The sequence below is a fragment of the Rhinichthys klamathensis genome, unplaced genomic scaffold, assembly GCF_029890125.1.
Source record: "Rhinichthys klamathensis goyatoka isolate OS25496 unplaced genomic scaffold, OSU_Roscu_1.1 h1tg000005l_1, whole genome shotgun sequence".
Taxonomy (NCBI): Eukaryota; Metazoa; Chordata; class Actinopteri; order Cypriniformes; family Leuciscidae; genus Rhinichthys; species Rhinichthys klamathensis.
Window position 1 is genome coordinate 4799892 of NW_026606558.1, and position 15798 is coordinate 4815689.

The following is a 15798-nucleotide window of genomic DNA, read 5'->3' on the forward strand; positions in this document are numbered from 1 at the left end:
TTTTCAACCAGCTTTGTATTGTTAAAATGTCGGTAGTATATGTAAATGAACAATGTTTACTCGTTCTCTGTGTTACCTGGACTGAGAAATTGATGTTTATTTGTCAGCAAAAGTCACACTTTTGATGCAGCTTGTTCAGCCACAGAATAAAATAATATCTCACAATTCTGACTTTTTTTTCCACAATTGTCTAATATAAACTTGCCATTGCAGAACAGTTATTGTAAGGGTAGGTTTGACACAGGCACCGTGTTCGTAGTCATCCAGTTTGAAATGTTGACTACAAATAAGGACGTTTTTCAGATTTTCCGTTATTGCATTCTCTCCGTATTTTCGATTCTTTGCAACCTTTATCCACTGCCTAAACGCGCTGGATCCTTCACTGGAGACTGAAAGTAACTCACTACTGCTAAACTTTTACTCTTCGAATTCTTGCACCCGGGAACGATACAAGTCAACAGCATTGACTAAAAGTTTCCTAAGATGTATTTCCAACTAAAGCAAGGTGGTATTTGACTCTGTTAAGCGTATCTATAGTAGACTGGTGGGAGTGGTCTTGGACGGCAACATGCCCAGTGCATTGTATTTGCACGTATTTGGCAAAAGGAAAGACAACCGCCTTTTTTCTCTGTTTTCTCTATTCAGGTTGCAACGATTAAAAAAAAAATCCCCTTTCTACTGTATAGGCAGACAAGTTTTATTGAAAGCCCTTTTTGAAAGCAGTGAACCCCTTTAATGAACACATGGCAAATCATTTTAAATAATAAAAGCAATCATCAACAGTCATTATTTTGGTTTAAAATTCACCTTTTCTATTGTCTAAATGCATGTTATTGATCTTATTGTGAATTATTCAACCATATTTTTTATTTATTTATCTCTTTATTTTGGCTTCTCTTTGGTGACTTCTTCAATCATTCAGTCCCTTGTGTAGTAAAATCCCTACATCAGGATCGGATGTTATTTTAGTTCCTGATTATTACCTTCATTAGATCAGATCTAAAGCCTGTAGACCTGATGAGGTTATTGTAACCTCTTTTAATCTTAATGTAGTATTTAGATTTATACTTTCCCTCTATTTGTCCAGGTGTGCCAACTCACAGAAACAGGAGCAAAAAAGTGGGACGCTCTAAGAAATCTAGAGTTTGGCAATACACAGGTGTGCAGGGGTACATTGACTTACTTTTTTAGGTAAAGAATCGGCCCAATTCAGTCTGGGATGTACAGATTGTAATTTGTGTACAGACCGGTCTCCACATCTTTGCTTGGAAATTCATTTTAATTTCCAATTAAATTTGTTTTTGTTTTTTTTGCGTGTGTGTGTGTGTGTGTGTTTTTTTTGTTTTTTTTTTAGATTCCAGTGTTCATGGCTATTCTCTAATCTGAAAAAGCACTTACTCAGCACAAAGGGTTTCTGGGCAATCTACGTACTGGCGTATACTCATCACAAATTTGCGTTTTATTGAAAACCATCCTGCTACCTTTTCTTTCATTGTCATTGTATTTACATAGCAATCACTGCTCTACCATTCATTTATAGGCCTTTCTTTAATATATCTGCATTTGAGCCCATGGTTCCTATGGCAACTCCTATTTGCATGAGAAAAAGAGTGGTTGGAGGGATTGTGTGTGTGTGTGTTGCAGGAGCATGTAGCAGTGCGTTGCGCCTCCTTCATTAATGCTAACGCTGTTTGGGCTAAATTTGTTCTGTTCAGTACCTCTGAGGGGTCAGGGCCCATTTATAGCAAAACACTCATCTCTCTTTTGGGAACAGTTGCATTTCTGCAGCTCAACAGAATGAGCGAGTGCATGTAGACTTACTGATGCCTGCTATTTTGGTCTCCTTGCAGATTGCACTTGCATTAGTGCTCAAGACAGACATAATACAGTTTGTTCTTTACAGAGGAATGGGAACATGAAGAATGATGAAAAAATACACCTTGCTAAAGCTGCGTTATGAATTTGACTTGTAGAATCACAATGGTACACTTTTATTCTTTTAAAAGCCATTTTCTTTCCCACAACCATGGTTCACTTCATTTAGCGAAGGCTGACGTGACAGGTAAGTAACAGGTTGCAACAAAAAGAAAGATATGGTTGTCTGATGAAAGAATCTGAAACAACCTGTCTAAACTCATGCATTATACAGCAACTTTCATAATTATTTACAATTCCTTTGTTTCGTTTACGCAGACTTAAAGATACCAGTGATCATTTTTGAATGTCATATCCTTTATTTGAAGCACCCTATCCTCCATTGTCTGCGTAACGCCGCCTTCACACTGGCAGTTGAAATCAGCTCCGATACGGCTCCGAAACGACCGGAAGTCATTCATTTCCTATGGAGATTCGCAGACCGCATGCGAATGGGTCCGAAACGGGTCCGACCGAGTGCGGTGCGAAGAAAATCGTGTCCGTTGGTCATCCGGATGCGTTCAAAAAATTGAACTCTTGCGACGGTCACAGTTGCCACAACTCTCGCGAGACAAATAAGCAACTGTAGCTTCAAAAACAAGCCCAATATTATTAGATTATATAGTTTCAGCATTATAATTTATTTTTTATTACCAATAAATGAGCCTGCAACATATTAAACTGAAACCACTCCTTTATTAGAAAAGGAAACGGATTAGGAGAAAAAGGGTTTAAAAAAGGTTTGGAGAGATGGAAAAGGACAAAAAGACAATCAGGAAAAGACGGGGATATGTAACACACACACATTATATATAAACAAAATCTTAATAAAATAAATTTGACCCATATGTATCTTATGTTAGTATAGACTATTTTTTTTTTTTTTTATTAAAGCCTGTGATAATTAATATATTACAAAAACATTGTAAAAATTACAAATTTACCTTACAAAAGAAGGTCATCCCTCTTCTCCCCTGCACTGTCCATCATCTTCCCAACGTCTATCATTGGATTACAGCGTCGCGCGCGCGGCTGCCTGCACGTTGAACGGGATTTTTCCAAGGGGGTAATCCATCGACCGGAAGTTGAAGCCGGCCGGGTGCCGCCATGTTGTAGCAGAACTTCACTTGCGTTAGCATTTCCATTGACTCCCATTCATTTTGGCGTCACTTTGACAGCGAATAACTTTACATCTGAGGCGTTTAAAGACTCCATTTGTCCATTATTTATTTGTAAAGAAACACGACAATGTATAAAGGGCTCCATTACCTTCTATGTTACATTATGGCCCCGTAGAAACAGATTTAGTAAAAATAGGCTAACGATTGCGTCATAATCACTCGACTCTCTGTCGCGCTTTACCGAAAGTACCGTACAGACAGGAGGAGAAGCTCGCAGGCAATCGGGGGGACGTCCCGTCAAGGGAGAAGCCCATAGATAATGAGTCCATAAAAGCAACGGAAAACTTACTCCTGCTCACTCACGCCAAAGCACTCTTTGCTCAAGTTCCCCGTCACTGCAAGATTAACGTTGGCAATTTTCACGCACAGCTACTAGAAGATTAACGTTTGTCAGACAGGTTGCTCACGTCATCAAGCTTAGTTTGAGTCGGTTTGAGTCTGCGCGTCAGGAACGCAAGTGCTCAAAAATCGCTAAAAATGGGCTTCAACTGTCTCAACTGAGTTCCAATGAGATGGCTCTGTCCACTTCTTATACTGTCTATGGATTTTTCTCCAATAAGGGGGCGGATTCGGCGGAATGTTTTGACGAATTATGCCACAGCACTTATACAATTGCACTGATTGGCTATGGCTGTGAGCAGACAGTGTCAATCAATGTATTGGAGATTGAGAAAACGGCAACCGTGACCATAGATGTAAAGAGAACAAAGTTGCTTGTCAGATTTTTCTAACAAGCAACCATATTTTTTTAATAAGCCCAAAAAAACGCAACCTGCAACCCGTGCTTTTTTAACGCGACTTACAAAAAAAAAAAGCCCAAAGTCGCGTATTATAAGCGGACTTGGCAACTATGGCGACGGTTCCTATCCGACAATTCGAGCGGAAGTTAGCGTTGCTATTATACTGATAAATAAACCTGAATTCTTATCGTTATAAAATCATTATTTATTTTATTAAAAGTTAAGTTGTCATGTCATTTTTTTATTTTCATGATTTGCTAACGTTATTAGGGCAAGTTGCAGCACATTTGGTTCGATATAGACGGTTTATTCTGTCATTAATGGGTTTTGCAAGCATTTTTTTTAAACATTGTTCTTCATATGTCCCATATTGTGGTTTTAAAGCACTTGATTAATCTTCCAAAAAAAAGTGATCTTTATTGTGTGTGTGTGTGTGTGTGTGTGTGTGTGTGTGTGTGTGTGTGTGTGTGTGTGTGTGTGTGTGTGTGTGTGTGTGTGTGTGTGTGTGTGTGTGTGTGTGTGTGTGTGTGTGTGTGTGCACTCAAAAACAGTTAGGTAAGTTAATATACATGACTCAGCTATAAATTGAAAGGATTAAGGCAGCTTTGAGTCTTGACCTTGTCCATGGAAAGGAAATGGTAAAAGAAACAACGTACTTCAACCATGAGAATTATGCAACAGTACAGTATGTCATATATCTAACAATATGACATGTCTAAAAGAACAGACCCATTAATCACTGCTTTGTGCAGAAACCTTGTGTATCAATCTCTAATTCACCCAAGATCAACCACAACTGACTGTTTGCTAAACTCCACCCACCTTAGTTACTGTTGTTCGCTGAGTCAAGCTTTACACAACGTCACACAGGAATGAATTGATGAACAGTGAATTTTTTGTGATAGATTGCTCTCTCTCTCTCTCTCTCTCTCTCTCTCTCTCTCTCTCTCTCTCTCTCTCTCTCTCTCTCATTTTTAGAGTAAAACATCAGTGAACCGAGATGCCTCACACGTCTCTACAATACTTGTCACCTACATCAATTTACCTTGGAGTGCTTACTGATGTTATACATGTTCGTTTGCGAAATGAGAAGTGATACAAAGTCTAATCCAACGGATGCACTTCTCAACATTTATTTAAAAAAGGAATCTTTTTTTGCCCGTGCAAGTATATTTCTTGAATAATGCGTTTTTTTCAGCACTGTTTTCCAAATATATTATGGGATCTGTGCATTTGGAGCTTTCTGCTGAAATGTCTGCTTCCAGTGGGTCTCCCCTGCATGAGACAAAAGACTGTGATGTAATTTAGCAGCGCTGAGGCGTCTTGAAGGTCTGCCATGCAGCAGAAATGGAGGTTGTTGGGGATTCAGTGCTAAGGCCTGGCTTTCTGAAATGAAGAGAGACGGGTTGCACATACAAAGCCATAGCCACTAGCGCACAGAGTTGCTAGGTAACAGGTAGCATACAGTTATGTAATGCGCCATGCTCCCGGTTTACGTGTTTTATGGTATTCCTCTGGAGAGCTGGAGCTATCTCAGGCACAGGGAAGTTTCCCTCCGACCCAGCAGATCCTGTGTTCTCTGAACTCTTCATGCACTCGCACTCATCAGTCCGAAAGATCAGGGAGGTGTCTGGTGTTCTTGGTGAAATTATGCATGGTGTACTATGTCATATTTGCATATGCAAAGGAGTTTTTGTTTGTATTTTATGTTGTACCATCCTGAGATGCTGGGTACTGGAAGATTCACTGAAATGCCACATTCAAAGCTGTCAAAAAACGTGTTCGCAGCACAAAGACTTGTTGTTATGTGTATATGGTTTATATTAATTTGTGCCAATTGTCTTCAGCTCCTTGGCAAATGCACAATGCAGTTCAAACACTGGACTCTATTAAGAAATTATTGCAAAATAACCCGAAACAGGGTAAGGACCCTGACACAAAACGGGTGGTTTTGTATCACCCTGCATTATCCAGTTTTTTTTACATGGCTATTTATTAGATAAATAAACATAAATAGATATTATTTCCAATAAATGCTGTTATTTAGACATTTCTATTCATCAAAAAAAATTATAACCGCTTACACACAAAATATTAACTATTTTCAACATTGATAATAATAATAAATGTAGAGAAGTATAATAAGAAACGCAGCCTTGGTGAGCATACGAGTCTTCACAACTTAAACAGTGATTTTGCCAAGTAAGGCATGTTCCTCGATCGACATATTTTGTTGATCCTGGAACAACATTCCTATCCAAAAACATAGACCTATCCATATCCCTAACCTAACCCTACTCATAACTTATCCCTAAAATCAGGGGGAAATGATTAAGAGTGGTGTAGAAGCTCCTAACCCTCTTTGTAAGCCTAAACTTGGCATTAACTGTAAACCTATCCCTCAAACCTGATTGGTTGATTTCTGTTCTGTCTGTTTTACAGTATTATTTCACTGTCAGCTTCAACCATGAGAATCAGAAGGCTGTGGAGCTTCGTACAGAAGACGTTAAGGACTGCGATGAATGGGTGGCAGCAATATCACATGCCAGGTGAGCAAACTCTTCTCAGTTGTCTACTTCAGTGCAAAAAGGAAAAGAGATTAAGTCACTGTGTTTATTATGCACATGCTGTGAATATTTCAGAAATCCACTGAACGTGTATTTACAACTGATTTCTGTAAGATCACTTCTTATTGCTACAGTATGTTGGGATGTGCTTAGGGATAAGTTGAGTGAGACTAGAACTTGCCTACAGAGAGAAAAAGACAGTCTTCTCATAATGGCAGAGTTTTTTTGTTTATGCTTCCTATACTGTTCCATACACAGCTTAAATGTGATGGGGGAATGAATACAGAGGAGGGTTTTTTTGCAAAGTGGACAGATTCCATGTCTCATTATCTATAATTAGCCTGAAGCTTGTTTAAGCAGTCTTGGATGTTGCAGAGGTTCTGCTGGGAATATTGTTTATTTTTAGTAATGAACTTTGAGTTTGAATTCTCTGTTGGGAATTAGCAAACAAAGCACAACATGTTGTGTCATTAATAACAAAGAGCGTTATGCAGTCAAGGATTTATGTGCATTTTGATGTGGTTTCGGTTTGTTTAAGTTCATGTGAGAGTTAAGGCATAAGGGTTAACCTTGTTAAGAGAAATAATGCATATTTATATACAACACACAGTGTAACTGATTCATAAATCTATTTAATTGTTTTATATGGTGGAAGTTTTAATTAGAAAAATAATTAGATCAGAAAATGGTTTGGGCTTGTTGGTTTCTAGTTCATCTAGTTGCATGAACTGACTGTTCATGATGATGGTTGGAGGTATTTTGCTATATATTATGCAGTTCTTATAGAAATTTTCTGAAATTGAATAATGAATCACTATTTTTCACTAATCACATATAGCGACAACGATGATCCCCGTTCATACGGATCCGCAAAAACAACTAGAAACGCCATATTAGGCCAGTAGTTGGCGATGTTACTTTGTAAAGAACCACTACAGGCCTAAAGACTGCATGCACGTGAGATCATCATTTTCACAAATTTGCGTTTTTGTAGTTTACACGGAGATGTTAACGTTTTTCAAAAACTTGCACTTTGAATCTCATTTTCAGGTCGCCAAAACGCCGGTAACGTGTAAATGAGCAACCAAACCGCATAAAAAGCTTTCAGTTTTAGATGAAACCGGTGTCGTGTAAACGGCCCATTAAGACATTTCTGCCATTGTTGTAAAAGGCATGACTTGCATTGAATTTAAGGGGAAAATATAGCAACAGAATTAACATATGTACAAAATATAAGGGCACATGAATGCCAACAGCGGGAAACTACATTTCCCATCATTCCCTGTGTCAACTTCAATCACACACCTAATGCAGATTGTTTACTCTTAATTTTGATGAACCATCACTAAAAACACACCCTGCCTTTGTGAAAAACAGAAAAAGAAATATGAAATTGTCAAACACATCCATATTATTAGTGACTTTTGTCATTTATTTCACAAATGTATGTAAAGTTTATCAAAAGTTTGAGGTCAGTAAGACTTTTTTCAAAGAAAATACTTCAATACAGCATTACATTGATCAAAATTGACAGCAAAAACATTAACAATAATTTATGTTGAAATGCTGTTCTTTTGAACAAATTCATAAAATAATCCTGAAAAAAATGTATCATTGTTTACACAATTTTTTTTTTTTTTTAAACATTGATACTAATAAGAAATGTTTCTTGAGCACCAAATCAGCATACTAGATTGATTTCTGAAGGATCATGTGACACTGAAAATTCAGTTTGGACATCACAGGCATAAATTGCTATTTAAAATATATTAAAATACAACATTTTATTTCTCAAAATAGTTATTTCTCAATATTTCAATGTCTATATTTCTCAGTATTTTTGATCAAATAAATGCAGCCATTAGTGGACATATGATATGAGACTTCAAAAAAAATTACAAAGCCTAAACTTTTGAATGGCTTGTTTGGTTCATGCATTAGGTTATTTCGTCAATTAAGTATCAAAAAACTCATTTAAACCCCAACAGCTTCACACAAAAGTATATCAATACTTCTATAATATCAAACAAGATATCAAATGGATATCAACCAAGACACGCTCAGAAGACTCTCTTTCATAATCAGCAGGTCTAGTTGATTTTGAAGAGCGGGTCTTGTGTTTGCAGTGAGGGCGTTCTGGTCTCAGTCTGTACTGGAGGACTATTTCGGCTGTTTATCTCTGGATGCCCTGCAGCGGTTCTAAATCTGTGTGCATAAACATGAAGGCGTCTGGATTTGCTTGCTGTTTTGAGATAAGCGCTGCTCCAACAATTCTGTTTAATTGTTGAATTTGAGCATTCACAGTTTGCTCCGATAAAGTGTGTGCTTATGGGGTTACGTGTTAACACTGTGCCTCTGCTAATGAGCTTTATTTCTAGTATAACGTGATGTTCCTCATTGTGTGGAGTGTGTGCGCACTCATGTTTGTATTTGTGTCCTGAATGCCTTTATTGAATGGTTGTGTATGTGTGCGTTTGTATTTATATATGTGTGTGTGTGTGTTCTGTGTGCAGCTACAGAAACCTGGCCACCGAGCATGAAACGCTCATGCAGAAGTACCTCCATCTACTCCAAATCGTGGAGACCGAGAAAACAGTTGCTAAGCAACTTCGACAACAGATAGAAGATGGGGAGATTGAGATTGAACGTCTAAAATCAGAGGTAAAATTGTATATTCAAAGTGCTCTAGGGATTGTTTATCTATAGTGAACATGCCAAAATCCAGTCGAATATATGAGCAATTTTATTGCATACTGCATCAAGATGATTCTGCCTCTGAGGACTGAAAAAGTTGTGGGAAAAGTGTCAAATATGTGCAAAACTACATATTTTCTAAATCAGCTAGTCGATGCATTTCCTGAACAGCTAGTTAACTAGTTTGCCTAAGTAAGCCCTGTATAAATAGCCTGGTTTCAGTTTCACCTGACTCTGAACACGTTTCAAAGGGGGCGTTTACATAAGATGTGTTTGCACAACAGAATGCAGAGGTTATTGCCAGCGTAATCATCATTACTAAAAATTACAATGAAAAAAAAAATCAATATTTTCTTTAAGTGAAATTTAAAAAAATAATAATAGTATAACTGAAAAAAAAACCTGAAACTAAAATACATTTTTATCACTAAATTAAAGCAAACTAAAATAATAATAAAAAACAGCCAATAGTTTTTTATAGAGGATATATTGTAACATGCATTGTTACAAATATCCTGCAAAAACAGAGGCTGTGGTTGCCAGAAATGCACTATATGGCATATTGCCGCCTGTATATTTTACAACTTCTAACCGTAGATTTCATCTTTTAAAATTAATATAACAGTCTTGAACTACCAAAATCTGCCTTTTACCTTAAAATATATTGATAACCACCATAATAATACAGGTGGCACAATACAAATCACATGATGAATCAGAGTTCATTGTTAATGTACTGTACATAAGACACAAACATACAAAATACCATCAGGCTAACACACATGAGACTAAAATAATGTTATACAAAACATAACAACACACTAATATACTAATGTACAATAATGATAATAAGGGGGAAAAAACTATTTAAAAAATATAATCTGTTATGTCATGTCAGGCTTCTGGAAATTGTACTTCCAAAACCCATACATTTTTACATAATTTTTATGTAAAATTTCATATAATCCAGTGTTAACCCATTTCAATTTTCAGTTTGTATGTGTGCAACAGTGCAAATGTGTGCAAAGTTCAGACATCGGTCAGTTAGTATGCAGAACTAGAATTTACTGTAAATAATATTAAAATGAAAAAATATATAAATAATATAATATATGAAAAAACTAGTCTGTCACACTGATCAACTAGTAGTCAGTTGTGGCATGACTAGTCTATCCTCGTGACCTATATTACATGCTCAATGCTTTTCTGAAAAGGAAAATGGTAGAGAGAATGAAAAGTGGTGTGAGAAGCATTTGGTTTTCAAGAGCTTTCTCCAGACTACTTTGCACTTCACTTTGCATCTCAGCTCATAAAAAACGGCTCTCCAGGAGAACTATGATCCCTGCTGTATTCTTCATCAGCCAGATCAAATAGTCATTTTACTTTAAAGTGCAAATGGAGCTGGGTGTATGAAATGGTGTGCTGAATATGCATGACCCCAGATGTGTTGTGTGCGTCGCATCCTTGGTCCGCAGCATAATAAACTCTTTCAGCCCGCGTCCAATAAATGGAGCACTCCCCTTCAGACTGTGCTGGCCAGCTCCCACCTCTTTTGTGTCCCCAACGTATCCCTATTAAATTGCAGTGCCATGTAATAATTTGAAAGTTTGTGCACCCTAATCATCGGAAATCACCCGAGTGGCATCCGAGAGCTTTGATAGGGTGAGCATTTGTGCCACACTGTGCTGGCACTGATTTGGCCGGACTCAATCACGTTTGTCAGCATGCTGGGAAAGAAACAGCGAGGGAAGGAACTTTTTTGCAATGGAAGAGTTGACTGGCATTTGTATTGCTGTTTTGTTACAGATTGCAGGAATGCTCAAAGACAATGAGAAGATTCAGTCGAATCCCACCACTGCACCTAGTGATGATGATTCTGAGATCAAGAAAATCAAGAAAGTAAGACACAATCATTCTGTTTCCAAATCTTGTGAGAAACATCCTAACCATCACAGAACCTCAGAAGTGACTGGTTTAAAACTGAGTTTGTTCAAATGCATTAATTCAAGGATTTATACAATGGCAGCTCTTCTTGCCTACCTTATAAAACAAGCTTCACATTAAAAACATAAACTGTCTCTAGTTTGTGGAGCAAATGTCTTATGTTTCAAGGATGATTAGGTAACACTTTACAATAAGGTTTCACTAATACACTAATGTATTAACTAACAATGAGCAACACATTTGTATTGTATTAGTTATTTTTTGTTAATGTTAGTTCATAAAAATACAGCTGTTTATTGTTTGTTTGTGTTAGTTCGCAGTGCTGTAGAAGTATTGTTCATTCTTAGTTCAAGTTAACTAATGAACCTAATTGTAAAGTGTTATTGGTTAATGATTTCCCAAGATATTTTTGATGTGTTGTCCCCAGTTCAGATCTATTGATTCTATTGTCTGATTCTTATTTTGTCTCTTCATTGCTGCTGCTCCAGGTGCAAAGCTTCCTGAGGGGCTGGATGTGTCGGCGGAAGTGGAAGACCATCATTCAGGACTACATCCGTTCTCCACACGCGGAGAGCATGAGGAAGAGGAACCAGGTTGTCTTTAGCATGCTGGAGGCCGAGGCCGAGTACGTCCAACAGCTCCACATCCTTGTCAACAACTTCTTGAGACCGCTTCGCATGGCTGCCAGTTCCAAGAAACCACCCATAACCCATGATGATGTCAGCAGCATTTTCCTAAACAGGTAAACACCAGTTTCAGCTAAAAACAGTCCTCATGCTTAGCATGATTTGCATGCCCAGAGGAAATAAAAGCAGATCTCTTTAAAATCTGAACTGTTTCTCCTCAACAGAAATGAGATTAGCAAATGTGGATCTTTTCTTAAGTCTCCTACTTTTCAGATGTTTTTCCTGTAAAAAAAAGCCCCCAGTAATCTTATCTGTATATCCTATAGCGTTTTAGAAGAGATCTCAGCAATGTCTCACAGTGAGCTCATATTTAAAGAGATTTACTCAAGTTTGAAATCAAATTCTTCCTAGATCAAATGATCTGAGCTACGGAATCCACATTGATTTTTATAGATTTTATTGATTTTATAGACATCAGATAAACTACTATTCAAAAGTTTGGGGCCATTAAGAAAAAAAAATTTTTTTGAAAGAAATTAATAGTTTTATTCAGCAAGGATGCATTAAATTGATCACAAAGACATTTATGATGTTACAAAATATTTCTATTTCAAATAAATGCAGTTCTTTTGAACTTTATATTCTTTAAAGAATCCTGGGGGGAAAAAGAATCACAGTTTCCACAAAGATATTAAGCGGCTCACCTGTTTTTAACACTGATAATAATAAGAAATGTTCCTTAAGCCCCAATTAGCAATTTAGAATAATTTCTGAAGGATAATGTGACACTGAAGACTGGAGTAATGATGCTGAAAATTCAGCTTTGATCACAGGAATAAATTACCCTGATAAAATTTCCAGCTTAAACCTGCATGAAATTCATGTTGGTCAGGCTGGTTAATGCTGGTTAGAGCTGGTATAGTGCTGGTCAAACTGGTGTACCAGCATAGTCATGCTGTTCTCAAGCAAAATTGAGTCAAGCAATGCTGGATTTTCAGCAGGGCACATATTAAAATATATTCAAATAGAAAACTTGTAATATTATTTTACCGATATACTGATGTTACTGTGTTTTGATCAAATAAATGCAGTCTTGTTGGGCATAATGTATTTCTTTCAAAAACATAAAAAATCATACCAACCCCCAATTTTTGAATGGTAGTGTACAGCCGTGGCCAAAACATTGGCAGTGACATAAATTTTGTGTGCGAAAGCAACTTCTACCAATGAAACAGGAGCAATTTGGGGATGATCCGTGCATTTCCCAGCATGATAGAGCACCATGCCACAAGACAAGAGTGATAATAAAGTGGCTCTAAGATATTTACATTGAAATTTTGTATCCGTTGCCAGACAACTCCCCGGATCTTAATCCCATAGAGAACCTGTGGTCAGTCTTCATAAGGCAAGTGGACAAGCAGAAGCCCTCAGCTCTAAGCACTAATAAGAAAAGAATGGATTGCCATCAGTCAGGTTATGAAGAAGAAGGGTCAACACTGTAAATAATGACTATTAATGACTGTTCTGGCATTAAAAGCCTTTAAAACTTATGAAATGCTTATAGTTTTTTTTTTTTTTCAATTTACCATAGAAAATTATTTTCAGTTTATAAAAAATAAAACTTTGTGGAACAAAAGTTATGTCACTACCAATACTTTTGGGCACGGCTGTATCCTGTATGTCTGAAGTTGATATTTAAACCAAACATAAACAAAAGTCTTCTTAACTATGAAAAGGATTGAACAATGGAATGCTTACATGTCCTGTTTATTTCTGCAGTGAAACCATAATGTTTCTGCATCAGATATTCTACCAAGGGTTGAAAGCTCGAATAGCAAGCTGGCCAACATTAGTCTTGGGTGAGTGCACTGCCAGAGCGGTTGGCAACCAACAGCAAAGAACATTTTGTAGACTACACAAATTGCAAGCTAGCTTTTTGTAAAAGGTTCTGCAGACCTGAGGCCCCAGTCACACTGATTTTGATCTTCCTCCCTGTCCTTCAGCGGACCTATTTGACATCCTGTTGCCCATGCTCAACATCTACCAGGAGTTTGTGCGTAATCACCAGTACAGTTTGCAGATCTTGGCCCACTGCAAGCAGAACCGAGACTTCGATAAGCTGCTTAAACAGTATGAAGCCAAGCCTGACTGTGAAGAACGCACGCTAGAGACGTTCCTCACCTACCCAATGTTCCAGGTGACCATAATCTTCCATTCACGCTCTTATTTGTTCTGGTTATCATGCAATAAATCACAAGCTCTAATAGAGTTCTGCATAGAAGCACATGGCAGGTCCTCGTGTGCTTATTTTTATTCACTTAAAGTAGGGTTCTGTAGTGTATTTTGGTCCATAATGGCTGTTTTTCTTGTACTGTAAGCAGTTTTCATTTGGTCTAGTCTAGCAAGGTCAACTTTGGGCTTTGCAGCGTTGGTAATAAATGTGCTGATGAGTGATAGCGGTCCCCTCTAAGCCTCCTCTGCAAGAATACAGTGCACACAGTTATTAAAGTTTTGTTTGGATTTCCATGCTGGCACATGACTAAGTGTGGATATGAGTGTGTTTGCAGCAGAAGGCAGAAAAAAAAAAAAAGTAAAATTACCTTCCGGTCTGACATTATGACTTGTGCTTTTGTCTGGCAGATTCCTCGTTACATACTGACCCTCCACGAGCTGTTAGCGCATACGCCGCATGAGCATGTGGAGAGAAACAGCTTGGATTACGCCAAGTCAAAGCTGGAGGAGCTTTCCAGGTACAGTACATCAAATTGTGCCTCCAGCACACCCATGCATGACCATGTGTCAACATCTCTACATCATTCCTCACTACTCGCAGGTCGTAAAAATTAACTGCTATATCTTAAGGTGAAGAGTGTAATTTCTGCAACAGCATTAGCACCGACTGTAACTACAGTCGGATTGTTTGCGCGGCCCGGCTGGGCTGAACATAATACAAAGGCGCCAGTTTGAAACAGGACTACAGTATTTGTCTGTCGGAAAAGGTTTTCGCAATTATATTTGGTGCTGCAGAAATTGCATACTTCACTTTTAAGTACCACACACTTTTAAGTATCAAGTGATCTATTGACGACACGCAAATGAAAGAACTCAGACGCAGCCGGATAATTTCCATAATGACCAACACAATCCAACAAGAGCATCGCAAATTAGTGTCTGGTTTAAGACATGGTTTATTTGGCCGGTAAAAAATGGCGCAACCAGTAGATTGACGAGTGCAAACCTTAGTAAAACACCTTTAATGCATGCTTCATTTCGCCTTTTTTTAGCACTAGTTTTTCTCTGTGTGTCTTTAGTAAATCCTGACAGTAGTTTTTTAACGCCAAAAGAGGGTTTGCGCTGGTGCAAGCTGTTAGTAAATCTGGCCCTTAGTGTCTTAAATGGAAATAAATAAATGGAAATAGCAGCGTTTTATTAAATTTACCATTTAGTGTTTTTGCTAGTATTATCTAATAATAATTCATTACAATTATATAGTGCTTTTCTCAGCACTCAAAGCCCTTTACATAGAGGGGGGGAATCTCCTCCACCTAAAATTCTAACTGAAGTCTAAAATTTATTTGTGGCCATTTTTAATTTGATTTAGTCATTAAGTGTTAAAAATATATGAATATAATAAGTTTTCAAATTAATAATGTTATGAAAATAGTGAAAATGTATTAGTATAATATATGTAAAGGATAATCCATAGCTTGGTGTGAATTACACTATTTAATGCACGACGTGGAGACGAAGATCACGACACAAAACTGTTCTTTGCCTCCTCGTAACTCCAAAACTAACTACAATTCCCACAAATTAACTGTAGTTTCAGTTAAACTCAAATAAGTCACATTAGTTTGTTTTGTTTTCTTTCATTATCACACTTACTTTTTATTTACATTTTGTGATTTTTGTTTTCTGTTAAAAAAGTACAAATCTGCATGTGACAAAGATAAGTGGTCAAGTTTTATAGCCATGACTTCTAAAACGATGTACCTCCACAGAATCATGCACGATGAGGTGAGCGAGACGGAGAACATTAGGAAGAACCTCGCTATCGAGCGTATGATCGTGGAGGGCTGTGAGATTCTCTTAGACACCAGCCAGACCTTTGTCAGACAAGGTGAACACCCAA

The 15798-nt window shown here is 37.5% G+C and overlaps 1 protein-coding gene across 1 annotated transcript in view; it reads left to right on the forward strand.

Annotated features, from left to right (window-relative positions):
* Window positions 1–15798, forward strand: part of rasgrf1 (Ras protein specific guanine nucleotide releasing factor 1) — a 54067-nt gene that overhangs the window by 7458 nt on the left and 30811 nt on the right. The window contains exons 2-9 of the mRNA XM_056255808.1: window positions 6278–6384; window positions 8916–9063; window positions 10903–10995; window positions 11529–11782; window positions 13446–13525; window positions 13670–13863; window positions 14307–14416; window positions 15668–15786. Coding sequence (XP_056111783.1) covers window positions 6278–6384; window positions 8916–9063; window positions 10903–10995; window positions 11529–11782; window positions 13446–13525; window positions 13670–13863; window positions 14307–14416; window positions 15668–15786 — 1105 coding nt within the window. The remainder of the gene's footprint in view (window positions 1–6277; window positions 6385–8915; window positions 9064–10902; window positions 10996–11528; window positions 11783–13445; window positions 13526–13669; window positions 13864–14306; window positions 14417–15667; window positions 15787–15798) is intronic.